Source organism: Myotis nattereri, assembly GCF_964212035.1.
Source record: "Myotis nattereri genome assembly, chromosome: 5".
Classification (NCBI taxonomy): domain Eukaryota; kingdom Metazoa; phylum Chordata; class Mammalia; order Chiroptera; family Vespertilionidae; genus Myotis; species Myotis nattereri.
This window is the reverse complement of record NC_138080.1, coordinates 20,324,850-20,342,654: the sequence shown is the minus strand read 5'-3', so window position 1 is coordinate 20,342,654 and position 17,805 is coordinate 20,324,850. Positions and strand designations below refer to the sequence as shown.

General features: G+C 45.0%; 1 protein-coding gene across 1 annotated transcript in view; it reads right to left on the bottom strand.

Moving 5' to 3' along the window:
• Nucleotides 1–17,805, bottom strand: part of EPS15L1 (epidermal growth factor receptor pathway substrate 15 like 1) — a 98,618-nt gene that overhangs the window by 26,997 nt on the left and 53,816 nt on the right. The window contains exons 14-19 of the mRNA XM_081091958.1: nucleotides 14,532–14,693; nucleotides 13,734–13,931; nucleotides 11,881–12,045; nucleotides 7,050–7,173; nucleotides 6,083–6,133; nucleotides 4,638–4,774 (exon numbers count right to left, since the gene is read on the bottom strand). Of these exons, the coding sequence (XP_080948084.1) occupies nucleotides 4,638–4,774; nucleotides 6,083–6,133; nucleotides 7,050–7,173; nucleotides 11,881–12,045; nucleotides 13,734–13,931; nucleotides 14,532–14,693 (837 nt within the window). The remainder of the gene's footprint in view (nucleotides 1–4,637; nucleotides 4,775–6,082; nucleotides 6,134–7,049; nucleotides 7,174–11,880; nucleotides 12,046–13,733; nucleotides 13,932–14,531; nucleotides 14,694–17,805) is intronic.

The following is a 17,805-nucleotide window of genomic DNA, read 5'->3' as shown; positions in this document are numbered from 1 at the left end:
AACAGACAAATAGAAACTATACAAAAGAAACAAATGGAATTCTAAAATTGCAAAGTATAATTTCTGAAATAACTTCACTATGTTAGCTGAACAACAAAGGATAGAGAAAAAAGTGAGCAAGGTTGAAGACAGAAGAGTGGAAATTCCCAATCTGAAGAAAAAAAAAAGAATGAAAAGAAAACAGGGCTTTAGGAATTTGTGGGAACATTAGCACAAGGTTTAATACAGGTATAACCATAAACTCACAAAGAGAAGAAAAAGAGACAATAGGGTAGAAAAAGAAAATATTTGAAGAAATAATGGCTGAAAACTTGCTAAACTCGGTGAAAGACATAATTTATAGATTTAAGAACCTCAGCAAACCTCAAACAGCATACATACAAAAAGAACATGCATCCAGACACTTCACAAACTAATGAAAAGTGAAGGTAAAGAGAGGCTCTTTAAAGCAGCCAGAGAAAACATGTTACATATGGGGGAACAACTATCAGAGAGATGGGTGGCTTCTCATCAAGGACAATGAAGGTCACAAGGCAGTGAAACAACATCTTAAAAGTGCTAAAAGGAAAAAAATACTACTAGATCAGGCACAAAAACCCTTCCAGAATGACAACAAAGTAGATCAGTATTACAAGTGCCAAGGAAAGTTCTTCAGGTTGAAGGAAAATGATAACAGGGGAAATAAGAACTTGAGAGAGGAATGAAGAGTGTTAGAAATGGTAAATCAATGAGTAGAAATCATTAAGACCACTTTTTTCCTCTTTAAGTTTCTTTAAGACACATACAATGAAATAAAGCAAAAATTATAACACCGTTTTACTGGCTTTGTAATACACTTAGATGTTTTACATTCACAGGACAGCTATAACATGAGATGCCTACTAGTTGAGGGGAAATGGATAAATGGACCTAAATGGCTGCAAGTTTTCTACATTTTACATTAAATGATATAATATTAACTCCAAGTAGCCTATGAAAAGTTAAGTGTATATGGTTAATTCCTAAAGCAACCTCTAAAAAGTAAAAAAAAAGAGGCATAGTTAAAAGGCCAATAGATATAAGAAAATTCTAGAAAACTCTCAATCCAAAAGAGGGCAGGAAAGGGGGAACTGAGGTACAAAACAAAGAGGATTAAAAGAAAGCAAACAATAAAATACTAGATTTAAATCCAACCATATCAATAATTACAATAAATGTTAAGGGATAAGGGACTAGATTAGACACTCCATTTAGAAGGCAGAGTTTTCCAGACTGGATAGAAAAGCAAGTCCAAACTACATAGCCAACTCAAAAGATATCCTTCAGCCTGGCTGGGGTGGCTCAGTGGTTGAGTGTCGACCTATGAACCAGGAGGTCACGGTTCGATTCTCAGTCAGAGCACATGCCCAGGTTGTGGGCCTGATCCCCAGTGTGGGGCATGCAGGAGACAGCTGATAGAAGCTCTCATCGATGTTTCTATCTCTCTATCCCTCTCCCTTCCCCTCTCTTTAAAAATCAATAAAAACATATTTTAAAAAAGGACCAACCCTGCCAACATCTTCATATATAAACATCAAATAGGTTGAAAATAAATAAATAAATAAAATATGATGCAAACAGTAAGCAAAAGGAGGATATAGTGGCTACTTTAAACGTGTGATAAAAAATAGTTTCAAGACAAAGCTATAACCTGAGGAAAATAAGAAACCCTTTATAATGATTAAAAAAAAAAAAAGGTCACTGCATCAGACAATAATTATACATGTACTAGAGGCCTGATGCATGAAATTCGTGTAAGAATAGGCCCTTGCAGCCCCATCCGGATGGTTGTTCCGCTGTTCAGCCATTCGGTCGATTTGCATATTACACTTTTATTATTATAGACTAGAGGCCCGGTGCATGAAAATTCATGCACTGGAGGGGGGGTCCCTCAGCCTGGCCTGCTCACAGTCCAGGAGCCCTCAGGGGCGGGAGGCGACCTGGCCATTAGGGGAAGGCAACGCTCCCATCACACCTCTGCTACTGCCACTGCTAGCAGCACAAGCCTTGGATGGCCCTAGTTACCTGAGCCTCGATTGGCGCTGGGCGGCTGGGCAGCCGCCATCTGAGGCTTGCCTGCACTTCGGGCCGGCCCTGGGTGGCTGGGGGGCTGAGGGTGGGTCCGCCCACACCGTGCGCCTGCCGTCCTCCCCTCCGCCCCCCGCTGGGCTGAAAGGACTGTGGGACTCCGGCGGCAGGAGCCAGGAGCAGCCAGACCCGCCTGAGGGTCTGCCACCCCTCTGGGGCTGAAAGGACTGGGGGACTCTGGCAGGGCTGAGGGGACTGGGCGCCGCCATCTTGTGTCTATGGGTTCCGCCATATTTTGTGATGGTGTGATGGTCAATTTGCATATTCCATCTTTATTAGCTAGGACAGGCACTTGATAAAGCTTCAAAATATATGAAGCAAAGCTTGACAGAATTAAGGGGGATATAAACAATTCCACAATAATTGGAGCTTTAACGCCCTACTCTCAGCAGTTGGAAGAATCAGAAAACAAACACAGTGAAGACATAGATGACCTGAACACAGCCAACTCTGACCTAACTGGCATTTACAGACCATGACACCTAATAACTGCAGACATTCTTCCTAAATGTATGTGATATGTTCACCAACACAGACCATAAAACAAGTTGCAATAAATTTCAGAGTCTCAATAAAAACATACAAATATGTTCTCTAAAAACAATAGATATTAATTAGAAATCAATATTACACAATACCTAAAGGAAAAAAACAAGTATCTGGAAACAAAACAATGCATTTTAAATAACACATGGTTCAGAGAAATCACAAGGGAAACTAGAAAATATCTCAAACTGAATAACAATGAAGACACATATCCAAATGTGTGGGTGGTGTTGGTGGTATAGTGGCGAGCATAGCTGCCATCCAAAATGTGTGGAAAGCAAGCTAAAGCAGTGTTTAGATGAAATGGCCTAAGGTTAGATATTAAGATGTTTAGAAATAGAAAAGCAAAGTACTAACCCAAAATAAATAAGAGGAAGGAAATAATAAAGAGTAAAAATCAGTGAAACAGAAAACAGAAGAGAAAATTAACAAAGCCACTTGTGGAAAAGATAACAAATTGATAAAGAATAAGAGGACATGCCCTAGCCGGTTTGGCTCAACGGACAGAATGTCAGCCTGCAGACTGAGGAGTTGCAGGTTTGATTCCCGTCAAGGGCACATGCCTGAGTTGCAGGCTCAATCCCCCGTAGGGGGTGTGCAGGAGGCAGCCAATCAGTGATTCTCATCACTGATGTTTCTATCTCTTTCTCCCTCTTCCTTCCTCTCTGAAATCAATAAAAATATATTTTAAAAAAATATATTTTAATATATTTTAATATATTATTAATTTAATATATTTTATATTAAATATTTTATATATTTTAATATATTTTAATTTAATATATTTAAATATATTTTTTTTTAAATATATTTAAAAAAATATATTTTTAAAAAATATATTTAAAAAAAAAAATAAGAGGACAGCCCAGCCGGTGTGGTTGAGTGGTTGAGTGTCAACCCATGAACCCAAGAGGTCACTGATTCAATTCCTGGTCAGGGTACATGCCTGGGTTGCAGGATTGATCCCCAGTAAATGCTGTGCAGGAGGCAGCCAATGGATGATGTTTCTTTCTCATTGATATTTCTATCTCTCTATTCCTCTCCCTTCCTCTCTCTCTCAAATCAATAAAAACATTATTTTTTTAATTAAGAGGACAGATCGTCAAAACCAAAAAAAAAAAAAAAAAAAAAGAATATTCCATGACAGGTCCGATAGACAGAAATGTTACAATGAACCCCTGCCCTCAAGGAACTCTGGGTTTGATGATGCACACACAGGTCCATGGGAAGAAGAAAACCAAGGAATGTGTAAGTGGGGACAGAGATGCAACCTAGAACACTAAGTGAGGCTACAAACCCTCACATAGTCACAAAAATTATTCATTCACAAAACACTTTTGGGCCTAATGTTGTACAAAACACATGGTTTGCTAGATGTTGGGGGGCAGGGGTCATGTTTGCCTCACACACTAAGTGCAGCCAGGCTGGTCTGGGCTTCCTCCTGCCGTGACTGGGACCCACGGAGGCCGTCTGACTCCAATGGCACTATCAGTGCTTTGCTCTAGGAAGACAGCAGGGGTGGTCACGTGGAGGCCAGGGTGGTGGATGGAAGTGTGTGGTGTGGTTTTTTTGTTTTGTCTTTGTTGGGAGACAGAGCAGCAGTTGGTGCAGAGACAGAGCAGAGAACCCAGAAGATGGGCCTGAGCTGAAGTAAAGGGACACAGAAAGGGACAGAGGAATGACAGCTGTTCAGGACACAGCTTCCTCCTGACTTGGGCTACCTGGACCACTGGGATGTGATGCCCTGCTTCACAGGACAATCCTCACAAGGACCCACAGGCACAGCCACTCCCCCATCCAGGAATGAGCCCTGGCCCATGACCGGCTGCCAGAGAACCACCTGGCCTCACACTGCCCACGATCATCAGGCTTAGTGAGCACAGATCAAAGGACAGAGTCCTGGCTCAATCCTAGGGAAGACAAGGACAGCCTGCCTTCACAGGCACAATGCACACACAGGTACTCCCCCTTCCCACAGCACTCACCTTTGAAGGTAAGGAAGGGTTTTTCGTGAATGGGTCTGAGGAAAACGGGTCATTCTTTGTATGTTTCTTAAAGAAGTCATCGGGGGCAGAGCCACGGAATGGGTCACTTTCTTTGAAAGGATCTCCTCCAAAAGGATCTACAAAGTGTTTTGGAAAAGAATGCATCATGAATAAACATGTTTAGTGAAAGAAGCTAAATATGAAAGAACACATAATTGACTGATGCCATTTAGGTGAAATTCTAGAAAAGGTAAAAACCATAGTGAGAGAGAACAGGTCAGTGGTTGCCAGAGACCTAGGGGTTTGGGGGTGGGTGGCACAAGGGAACCTTTCAGGATGATGGAAATGTTCATTATCCCACACAACTGTACTCATGTGTCAAACCTCATCTCACCCTGGCCGGTGTGGCTCAGTTGGTTGGAGCCTTGTCCTGAACACCAAAAGGTGGCAGTTCGATTTCCAGTCAGGGCACATACCCGGGGTGCAGGAGGCAACTGACCGATGTTTCTCTCTCACATCAATGTTCCTCTCCTTCTCTCCCTTCCTCTCTCTAAATATCAATTAAAAACAAAACAAAACAAAAAACACCTCATCTTATTACATACTTAAAATTGGTGAATTCTGTTGTGTATAAATTATACCTCTCAATAAAAGTCTATTTTAAAAATAATAAACAATGTGGGCAAATCCATAGAAACGGAAAAGCAGATTAGTGGTTGCCAAGGCCTGGGGGAGAGAAAATGGGGAGATGACTACTAATGGGGATGGGATCTCCTTTCGGGTAATAGCAATATTCTGAAACTAAACAGAGATGGTAGTGGCAGAACACTAGAAATGTACTAAATGCCAGTGACTTGTTCCCTTTAAAATTATTATGTGTTACGTGAATTTTACCTCAGTATAAAAATAAAAGAAAAAATATAGGCAAAATGATCCCAATACCACAACCACAGTGTGTTCATTGACCTCAAATGTGGGGTGCGGCATGGTGACTAGAGAAGGGGGACGGCCACCATCACCAGGAAGGAACAAGACACCAGGCTTTCGTGCAATGCAAACGGTTGCCCTTCCCAATGTACACTCCCGCCGCTCTTGGAATGGATGGACAGAAGTCCTGCCATGTGCATGTACTGCACAGGACCCCCTGAGGCTGCCACAGGGACATAAGCAGGCACACGTGACTGAGCTGCTGTGGGCAACAATCACCGGGCTGCCGGGAGCTCCTTTTCTAGTTCTGTTGGGAGACGGGCAACAAGGGCACCGGACTGTGAAAGGGAGGGATGTGACTGCCCGTTTCCTTCAGAAATGAACCTCCCTGCGGCCCTGTGGTGGGGGACCTGGTGGAGGAGACTGGACGGTGTTTTACACTGCCTTCAGCTTGCACTAGGAACCAGACTATTCCGAGGACGAGTACCTGAAACGTGTCTTTTAACAAAGGCTTTTACCTGTGGAAGCTATCTGCTGTTCTGCAAAGGGGTCATTCTGGAACGGGTCACCTAGATTAGAGGAGAGAGAAACGTTTAGCTTCACAGTAGAAATGACCCTGGCATTATCAAAGTGGAGAGCAGGGAAGGCCACTGGCTGAGGCAGTTTTTCGTGGCTGGGACATAAGATGAAATGAAGGTATTCTGGCTGCTCAACCCAGGCCAGAGCCCGAGGAAATGTACAAGCCAGGACTCACTCTTCTTCTACGCCACGTGCCACTCCTGCGTCTCATCACCCCCTCACATCCCTTGGCAATTAGAACAGGGGCCCGGGCAGCCCCAGTCCTCAACCACGTGGCCCACCCTGGAGCCATGAGCTCAGTACATCTGAGCCTCAGGAGCTGCCCAAGGTGCTTCACTCCAAATCTGCAACAGGAAAGGCTCCCACTGCCACTCCCTGCCTCGGTATCCTTCTCAGAAATGTACAGAAATGTACAGTATTTCCTGGAAATACTGTTTTGTTATGAAAAAAAAATAAAAATGGAGAAACATAGGAAATCTTGTTTCTAGAAATTCTTAGTTATTTTTGACTCACGTGTAGCTCTGGTAAACCCACCAGTTGAGTCCTTCGATTTATGTGGGGATCTGTCATTCGCTAGGTAGTTTCATAATCGTTACTGTATCTGGTTATCTTACCAATCCTTCCAGTGCAGTGAGGAAGTGTGTGCCACCCACTGGTGGATGGAAACTGAAGTGCGAAGTGTCTAGGGGCCGAGCAAGCCATGAGCTCTTCCCACCACACCCCAAGGCCTCAGCTCCTCAGTTAGCTGGGTAAGGTGAAAACTCAAAAGGCCCGTGAGGCTCAGAGAATTCCTTTCCTCCTCCATTTCAGGGGGTGATACCTCCCACCTATTATGGTCACTGAACAACCCTCAGTGGCACAAACTAAACAGCCTTTCAGTGAGAGAGTGGGAGCCAAATGAAATACCTTTGAAGGGATCGGCTCCTTTAAACGGGTCAGATTTGAAGGGGTCTTCTGCCTGGAAAGGATCCGGATGCAATTCTTGGGCATTGTTGCTAAATAACAAGGCTTTATTTTTGAAAGGATCATCCTAAAATTTTGTGAAGAAACAGGACAGGGACTTTATTATTTCAGATTTAAATCAAAGTATAGAATTCCATACCTAACTCATAATTTTTCCTTTAAGTGCTATGACCCTAAAGAGAATAACTTTTAAAAAAAATCATTAAAGATGGACTTTAGTTAATAATATCGTGTCAACAGTGGTTCATTAGTTGTGACAAATGTGCCATATAAAGATTTTAATAGGGGAACGTGGGTGTGGGGTGTTTGGGAACTCTCTGTACCACCTTGGCAATTGTTCTGTAAGCCTAACACTCTTCTAAAATAGGTTTATTTAAAAATCACTGAGTGGAAGCAGCCCAAACATCCACGGATGGATGAGTGAATAAACAAAATGTGGTATATATTCATGCAACAGAACATTATTCAGCTTTAAAAAGGAAGGAAATTCTGACACATGCCCCAACATGGATGACCCTTGAGTATATATGCTGAGTGAAATAAGCCAGTCACAAAAGGACATATATGATTCCACTTATAGGTGGACCTTATAGTAGTCAGATTCATGGAGACAAAGTAGAACGGTGGGTGCCAGGGGCTAAGGGTGGGGGAATGGGAAGTTAGTGTTTAATGGGAAAGAGATTCAGTTAGGGAAAATGAAGAAGTTCTGGAGATGGATGGTAGTGATGGCTACACAACAATGTGAATGTACTTAATGGCACTGAACTGCCCACTTGAAAATGGTTAAGATGGTAATTTTTGTTATGTGTATTTTACCAAAATTAGAATTTTTTTAAAAATCATTGAGACAGAAAAAAGTCACATTTTTTGAAATCTTAAAAAATATAACAAGCCACCAACTGCAGTGCAGGACTCTTCAAAGGTGTGACCTCCCTCAGTCATCTTTATTTCAGAGCTTGTGGGCACTTTAAAACATGCTGTTTCCACACCAAGAAACATACATGCTGGCTATTTGCATCCTGGGAGGAAGTGAGCGCTAATGCAGTTAGAACTACTAGAGCATATACACTACTTTGCATTTTTTTTAAGTGCTTATTTCTAGAAACAAACACGCATATTTAAATCAAAAGGAAAAAAAAGATTTGCTTTTGAAGAGCACATTTTTATAGTGGGAACAGCCTATAAAGAGGGGAGGTGGAGTTTGCAGTATGCAAGGGAACAATGCATTTGGCTTAAAAATACTGAGTGTTTTGGTTAATAAAGACACATCCTCAGTGAAAACATGCAAGTTTCACTGTGATATTTAAAAGCACAACATCCTCCCTGACTCTGGTGAATGTGCCAGCATCTGTGGGGCTGGCACATGAATCCATTCTTCCAATTGACCAAAACCAAATAAAAGAGCTGGAGCTTTGGTCAAAATACAAACAGTGGTTACTGGGAAATGACATCAAAGGTGCCAAAGGAAGATTCCCGACAAGGCTTCCTACCACATGAGCCGGTCCACCTGGGGAGGATGGGCCTCAGGGGCACGGGGCTAACAGGAAGCCGTGGGCTTTGGAAAAAAACGAACCAACACCCCTGGCCTCTGATGAATATGAAGCAATTGTTCTTACCTGGGAGAGATCATCTGGAGCCTCCAGCCAGGGTGGGGAAACCTTCCCAAGGTGGGGAAACCACAGCAGGTTCTTAGGCAAGTAAGTACAGAGGTCTGCAAGCACCGCGCGACTGGTGGCATGGCAGAGCGCAGTTCTGTAGGGACATTGTGGTGCTAATGACCACAAGATGGGTACCCAAGGAGCACCCAGTGGGGCTCTCAGACACAGAAAATAGGATGGAGTCCTAATCTAAGGAGGCCAGGGGGCCAGGGGGAAATAAGCCTCTCGAACTGTACCATGGGCAAGGTACCTACTCCAGAAGGATCAGGAGGGATCACAACACAGATGAAGCCAGGAGTTAAGAATAACGTTTCTTTCATTTTCAATTGGCACCAATTTACAAGTTGATTGGATTTGTTTTGATTTGCTTTTTAAAAATGTTTTCCATCATCATTTGAAAGACTGCCAAATACCAGTGGACAATGTCAGAGAAAAGACTGATTCTGGAAGCTCCAACCATGAGTACCCTAAACTGAAAGTCAGGTCTCCACTCTCTCTCAGGGGCAATTATCTCCCTGAGGCAGCCATTGCTCCCTCCCCTTCAAAGGGAAAGCCTCAGAAAACCTTAGCAAGACTCATGTGGTTAGGGTAACCACCGGGGGTTTGGGTTCCATTTCACAGATTCAGAGCAGAAAACTAGATTTCCCCTGGTACAGAGATACCATAATCTTTTCCATCCACAAGAAATGAGCCATCTGCCAACTTGGGAAATACAAGTGCAGCAGACCAGCATGGTATGAATGATACGTCCCTTGGCAAAGGTTAAAATACCTTCAAACATAAGTTCAGTGACCAGTCTCAAGTTTTGTACTTCATAGGAAATAGAAATGACACCTGTGAAAGGACATCAAAGGGGTTTCTGTGACATTCCTTCCCTTTAAATGGGACTGGGCAGTGGTGTACTGGTGAACCAGCTTTCTGGAAAAAAGTCCTGATGGGCAGATTCTGCCAATTCCTGTGGTGTAAAGACATTGTGGCCGATTTCAAGTTATCAGAGTTGAACAACCAGCTAACAAAATTCCTATTTAATAATCAGCTGTGGAGTGTCAGTAACACTGGCTCCTGTGTGTCACTGGGGCTGGATGTGACAGACAACCCAGTCTTTCAGGATGAGTTCTCAGCAAGGTTTAAATTAGGGTTGACTTATAACCTACTCTCTACTAGACAGATTGGTTGGATATTGACATCAAGGGCAAGAGGTCAACATACTCATCATCCAATGAGAGAAAAGGCATAACCATGACTTTAAGAATCCTGTGTCTCTTGGACAAAGTAACACAGTGTGAGCTTAACACTAAACTTAGTGATTTTAGTAGTAGTGCCTAGGCTTTTAGAAAGTTCTAGATGCAGCTCTGTGGTTATACTAATCTTAGGACTAAACCCCTCACTTTCACCCCTCTGAAGAGAACCAAGAGCTCCCTCTCCTTTGGAGCAGACTTGAAATGTTCAGGATTAATAAAAAGCCCTCTTCAAAGTGTTTATTAAGAAATGGAAACAAACCAAAAAAATGCTTTAAAAACTGTATTTGTACAAGATAAATAGTTTTTCTTTCAGGTATCAATTGCAAGTTTCTATGTAACATAACTGACATCAACATTCCAAGATGAACTGACTCTCATGTAAACGCTGCTCCACTTAGAAAAACAAAAATAAAGGTTAAAAAAAAAAAATCTGTGGGCAATGGGGAAGGAGGAATCACTGGCCACTTGCAAACTGCCACTTCACTGCCAACTTTTATCCAAGGAAACCAATTTTATCAAACTCTGCCAAACAGTTTAAGAGCAAGGTGTTCCCTGAACTAGCACAGAATCAGACAAGCCGAAAGCCATGGGAGGGGACTGGTGACAAGGAGGGGGAAAGTAAGAGCAGGGTTGTGAAGCTGAAATACACACTGAGGGAGCCAGACCCCAAGCAGGAAATTCTGTCCCACGCACTTCATGAAGAATGAACGTTCATCGTCTACATTCAAGCTGACGATGGGCCCAAGAGCGGATATGTCGCCTATTTACAATTCCACAAGAGAGAGGAGTCTGAATGGCTGAGGGAGGCAATGATGGCCAGAGAGAGGAGACAGATGAAGACACCACCAGCATATTCTAAGCAATGTGGGGAAGGAAGCTCAGCTTCCTCATAAATTCTTGGGACTGAGTACTTGGCTACTGAGAAAAGAAACATGTCAAGGAATGAACATAAAGAACCGAGTCTTGAGAGCGAGAAAGGCTGTCCAATTACAAGGAGGAAAGGAATCCAGGAAGCAAACAAAGCTGGGAGCAGAAGGAGGGCTTGGAAGGGGAGCCCTGGAGAGAGATGAAGTGCAAGGTGATCTGCTAAAGGCTTTGGGAGCAAAGCACAACAAACCCATCAAGACCAACCACGTCCCACTGGCACCCTCAAGAGCACAGAGACACTCTCCTCAGCCAGACTAAATTGGAAACAGCAGACACCAGGGCTCAGGGCTACAAAGGCAGACTGGTGGGAACAGGGGGGCGTGACGATCTATGGAAAAAGTAGCACCTGCTGGATGCCAGAAGCCTGAGAGACCACAGCAACCTAAGAGCTCAACAGCCCCTCGGGCCTTGATCAGGGCCCCCAGGTTCATGAGGTTTGGACTCATGTGCCAGGTTTCAAATGTAACCAAAATTTCAGAACAGAGGCCAATTCGTAGGTGAGGCAGCAATGTCCCAAGGGGGCTATTTTCTTTCTCTTTATCAATACATTTGATTTTCAAGGTGCTCCTTGTGGAAACAGACAAACACATTTCCTCAGTCCCTCCATTAGCAGGATGTGGGTTTCACAATTTAGGAGACTGATTCAAGTTTGGTTAAGTTTGGGAAGCCTTCCATATTTGGGTGATTGGCCCACGGAGATGGAAGTCTTTTAAAAAGTGGTTTTACAAAGGGGTCAGGCCTATCCCATTGCTTTGCCCTGGATGAAGCACGGCCACATACGCTGGGCTGCGGGGCTGGTGGGGACTCTCAAAGCAGCAGTGAAAATGAGAAACGCCCTGCACTTGGATAGAACAAAGCTGGCAAGTGCTGGACCGAGTGGGAGGGGCATTCTCGGATCCCAATGTGGGACCTGATCCCAAGACCAGAATATATTTATTCCACCTTTACCATGGTTCCAAAACCGCCCCTCTCTGTCAGGGAGACACCCTCGCTCAGGTCAGCTAAGTTGGTCAGGCTGGCGCCATGGGCCCCATCGAGCACCTCGTCGTACTGCTCCAGGCTCCTGTGGGCTTCCTGCTGGCTTTCATGCAGCTGGGCAAGTTTGCTTCTTGCCTGCACAACAAAGACATCACTTGCATCAAGTGGCATTTAGGGAAAAATTCTCAAGTGAGACATGTTTTTCATACAACCCTGAGCAACTCGTGTGGGTAACTAAATTACCCATCTATAAGGAGTAGGTGACGCCTGTCACCATATTTACAAGAAGTGAGAACCCTCATAAACCAAGACAAGGTCCTTCTCATGGCCCCAGAAGACCTCTCTGTATACCCAGCTCCTGAGAGAGGCATGAGTTCCAATAACATTTGTCAATTCTAAACAAACTGAAATTAGACAAAACCCAGATTCACAATCTGTTCAAAGTAATACTCTCTTCTATAGGGTTTTCATTACGCACTTGTTCCTCCTTGTCCTGGAGAAGGCGTGTGAGGCCCAGGAAAGGAAGACAGCCTATGAGGTCAGACAGACCCAGGCATTTACTTTCAATGTCTCGTACACACGGCATGACCTCAGGCTGGTGACCTAACCTCTCCGTTCCCTCTTCTCCAAAGTGAACCATTGGAAATCATAAGTAAGACAGAGTCTGGCAGGGTGGGCATTAATAAACAGCAGTTACTGTTATTATCATTATTATTAATAACATACTCTTATATCCTGGCTCCTATGAAGATTTTACAAATTCTAAAAATATTTAATATAATACTACAGATGTTAACAAAACACAATTTAGTTATTAAATCCCCCCCAGTACATGTTTGTGATAAATTTTTGTCTGTAAACTGTCAGAGAACAAAAGCTCTATTTCGTTAAGAAAGGAAGCACAGCCCCTGGCTGGTGTGCTCAGTGATTAGTGTCAGCCTGCACACCAAAGGGTCTTGGGTTCAATTCCCGGTCAAGGGCATGTACCTGGGTTGTGGGTTCACTCCCCGCCCCTGGTCAGGGCACATGCAGGAGGCAACCAATCCATGTGTCTCTCATATCGATGTTTCTCTCTCTCTCTCCCTCCCTCCCTCCCTCCCTCTTTGAGGAAGCAATGGAAAAAATGTCCTCAGGTGAGAATTTACAAAAAAAAAGAAAGATAGGAAGGAAGCACAAATAGCCATACTGCTGAGGGCACACATAACCCCCATTTTGTACGAGGGAGACCCAAGGGCCAGCAGGGAGTGCTATGGCTGTCACATATAGTGGGCAGGAAAAGCGCTCTCCCTCTGCTGGTAAGCAGCGCTGTAGGCTACATGGCCTTCACATCAGAGCAGGACAGGGAGGGGCTGCCCAGGAAGCCTGAAGACCGGAACAGGGCGCTGCATTCAACAATACTCATTATAGGTTGGGGCCTCCTCAATGTAATAGTCTTCAAATTGCATGGGAACAGAGAGGCACTGGACATGTCTCCCACACTCATGCTTATGGGAGAACCAGGCTGATGAGGAACCCAAGGCTCTCTCCCAGTGAGCCATTAATTTAATGCCCTTCATTCTGCCCCTGCCCACTCCTGAAAATGAGATGCACTCAGGCAGGGAAGGGAAAAGAGTGAGACCAAAGTCAGCATGATGCTAGAACACACACCAGGGGTTCTCAGCAATTAACCTCCAGGTGGCAGGACGCTAGTGAAGTGAGTGAGAGCAAAGGGAACAAGAGGCCTCAGGGCAGACACTTGGCCCCGCCAGTCAAACAGCTCATGGCAGCTGCTCTGCTTGGCAGAAAACCCTAGGCCTTGGTAGGGCCTGTTCCCAGGGAGATACCTGGTTGATTTCATCTTGTGTGGACTTCAGAGACTTGATAATGGTTTCCAGTTGAACCTTTCCAGCCTGAATGCTCTGCTCCAGCTGGGTCTCTTCCTGCTGCAGCCTGTTCAGTTCCGATTTGGCCCGGTTGAGGTCGTCCTCCTGGGACTTCAGGTCAGATTCCTGCGACTGGATCTGGGTCTTCAATGAGGAAATCTGAAATAAGATGAAATATGGCTCCAAAGGGAGAATTCTTAGTTCACGGTTTTTGAACAAGCTAAGCCAGGGAGGCCAGACACCTGACTTCCTCACGGGCCCTCTACACCCAAAACAAAGACAGAAACAACAAGGCAGACATGCTCACCCATGTGACTAACAGAAAGTCATGTTGGGATAAAGAGGAACTCAAGCTCAAGCTCGAACAAACACAGGCAATCTGTCCTAGTGGTTGAATGTCCCCATACGAGGCCGAAGAGGGTTTTATAATCTGCTGAGACTAGGGCCTCCCTGGTTGAAACAAGCAGTTAAGATAGCAGAGGAAGGAGAGAGGTGTGCTGGACTCCCATGCTGTCAGGCGCGGGCCAGGGGATAAAGAACAACACATAGGTTCTTGGGGATCAAGGCTGATCTCTCCTCAACTTGGCAAGTGAGACTGAGGTCAAATCCCAAATGTGTAAACATTTTTCCAAATGATATGTCCAACTACTCTATCAAACCAGCAGTGTTCTTCACATTGTGTTTCAAGGTCATCGTGAGCTTGGAGAAGCCCTTGGGAAGCTCCCTCCCCATGCTGGACTCCAGCGGAACGGGACTCACCATCTGAGTCTCATCCTGGCACTTCTGCCTGACGTCACTCAGCATGTCTCGGAGTTTGGCCTTCTGCTGGTCCATTTCATCCAGGCGGTCCTGGGCATCCTGTTTCTGAGCTTCCAGCTCTTGTAAACTGCTTGTTTCCCGGTCTAAGTCATTTTGTAATTCCTAGGGAAGGGTTGTGTGAATTTACTTGAGACTGGTGAAAAGGAGCCATGCTAATCTAACAGGTCACAGCCTGGGCTGGAGGCCCTGGACATCTGTGCTTGGGGTGGCACCCTGCACACACCCACTGTGAATGTGTGCATCTCAGCTGGGTGACCTGGCTCAATCTCTCATTAAGTCCCTTCAGCAAATATTTACCGATGGCCTAAGAGAGGCCAGGCACCGGGAGAGGGGCTGGGACCCTGACGAAAAGAGCTCTCCAGGGACCTATGGCTGGGGGTGGGCAGGAGACAGGAGACATCTAAACACAAATGAACTGGGATGAAAGGCACGAAGAGACAGCATGGGTGCTGGTGGAGTCACGGGGGGTATGGGGAGACCAGACTGATGCTACATGGATGGAGAAGACCCCAGTGGAAGTACCACTTAGGATGGACCCGGAGAACAAGCAGGTGGCAACCAGAAAAAGAGGCAGGAATGTGACCATGTTATCTCAGACATGCCCCGTGTTCACCAGTCTCGAGTAAATTCAAAGATCCAATACAGAGGCCTGGTGGAAGGGGCCAGGGAGCTCCAAGGGGTGTGGGGATGTCCATTCCAGTGGAGCAAAGGGAAGCAGGATGAGGGCGGCAGAGGCTGCCTCGCTTCTGCAGTGGGAAGCCCCTGGAGACTGTTCAAATGTGGGCGTGGGACCTGCTGACTCTCCACTGCTAAAGCCCCTCCAAGTCAGCCATATCTACAGAGATGGCCAGTCCAGGAATCCTTGGCCCTGACAACTGCACTCCTAGGAAAAGCATCCTAGAAGTATATGGAACATGTGACAACATAAACATCTGTAACAGCAAAATCATCAACAATGCAAATTCAACCAGGCAGGGCTGGCTGATGACTTACGGTACAGCCCACTCAAGGGATCTTAAGTTCCCAGTTACAATGTGAAATGAACAAGGTGCGCAACAGAGCACGTGTTTTGCACTGTGGCATTTGTGCAAACAGGAAGGGGAGAATATGCATAGCTGTCTCTCCTTAAACATGCACAAGGGAAGGCCTCCTGGGAGCAAATCCACTGCATCCCTGGAGACCAAAGGGAGGACAGGAGGCTCTCATCTTTGATTTTCAACCAGACAAGTCTAATGGAATGTCTTATCTGAAATAGGATGGCAGAAGAGAATGTAGCCTGAGGAGCCAACAGAGGGAGCCAGGACGGTGGGCAGAGGGTTCAGGCTGAGTCCAGGGAGAGATGACAGTGGCCTAGGCAACGTGGTAGCTGTGGACTCAAAGAAAGGGGTGAATTTGAGGATCTCTAGTGGGGGTGAGGAAGGACAAGTGGTAAGGCTGATCCCCAGGGCTGGCCAGAGCTGCAGGTGGCTGGTGCCTTTTCGGGACAAAACCAGAAGACTGCATGTCTCCCTCTCCCTGCTTTGAGGACAAGAACATCTCGACTCTCTCTTCTTTCAACAGGCAAAATGCATCTCTGAGTTATTTTGGAGAGCTGCGTTCTCTACTCCGCAGTCTCCCTGCCCCTGACCTTTAATTCAAAGAGCACATCTCAAGTCTGACACGTTTGGGAGATAACACAGAATGTCTGAAAGGGGGTTGGTGGTGGAGAGTCGGGGTGTAGGTTTACCACATCTGAGGGAAGGACAGGTGATGGGGGAGGGGGAGACGAAGTGTGGCAGCCTGGGACAGCAGGTGGCCAACAGCCTAGGCATGTCAAAGAATCTGGGCCTTGTTCCGAAATGGATAAGGAGCCATTAAAGAGCATTGCAGAGACAAAGACTCATCAGCGCGTTTAGGAAGGGCACTGGGGTCACAGTGGGGGAGGTGTCTGAGCAGAGAACAGAAATAATGCAGACAACCCACAGATTCATCAAAATCCCCACCAGAACCCCAACTGACTTCTGTGTAGAAACTGTACACAGATTCCAAAATTCATAAGGAAATTCAAGGGATCCAGACTAACCAAACGATCTTTTTTTTATGACATATATATTTCTATTTATTTCAGAGAGGAAGGGAGAGGGAGAGATAGAAACATCAATGATGAGAGAGAATCACTGATTGGTTGCCTGGCAGCCCCATACTGGGGATTGAGCCCGCAACCTGGGCATATGTCCTGACAGGAATTAACCATGATCTTCTGGTTCATAGGTCAACACTCAACCATGGAGCCGGTCTAACCAACAAAATCTGGAAAAAGAAAAACAAAGTTGACAGACTCATATTTTTTATTTCAAAACTTACCACAAAGCTTCAGTCATCAAGACAGTGTGGTACTGGCATAAGGAGAGAGATATATAGAGGTCAATGGGATAGAACTGAGAGTCCAGAAATAAACCCACACGTCTATGGCTAACTGAATTTCTGACGTGTGCCAAGCCCATTCAGTGGGGGAAAGGATAGCATTTTCAACTAAGAGCACTGGGACAACTGAATCTTTACATACAAAAGAGTGAAGCTGGACCCTTACCTCACACCATATATAAAAATTAACTCAAAATAAGTCAAAGACCTAAATCTAAGAGCTAAAACTATAAAATTCTCAGAAGAAAACATGGGATAAATCTTAATGACCTTGGGCTTGGCAGTGGGTTCTTAGATGTAACACCAAAAGCAAAAAAAAAAAAAAGAATAAAAAAACTGAGCTTCACAAAAATTTAAAACTTTTGTACTTCAAAGGACACCATCAAGAAAATGAAAAGATGCCCTAGCCAGTTTGGCTCAGTAGACAGAGCATCAGCCTGCGGACTGAAGGGTCCTAGGTTCAATTCCAGTCAAGAGCACATGCCTGGGTTGCAGGTTCGATTCCCCAGCCCCAGTAGGGTTGTGGCACATGTGGGAGGCAACCAATCGATGTGTCTCTCTCACATCGATGTCTCTCTCTCCCTTTTTCTCCCTCTCTGTGCCCCTTTCTTCTCTCTCTTCCATTCTCTCTAAAATCAATGGAAAAAATATCTTTGGGTGAGATTAACAACAATAACAAAAAACACAAAAAAAGAGGCCAGACACAAAAGACCACCTGGTGTATAATCTCATTTATATAAAATGTCTAGAACAGGCAAATCCATAGAGACAGAAAGCAGATTAGTAGCTTTCATGGGCTGGGGGAGCGGGA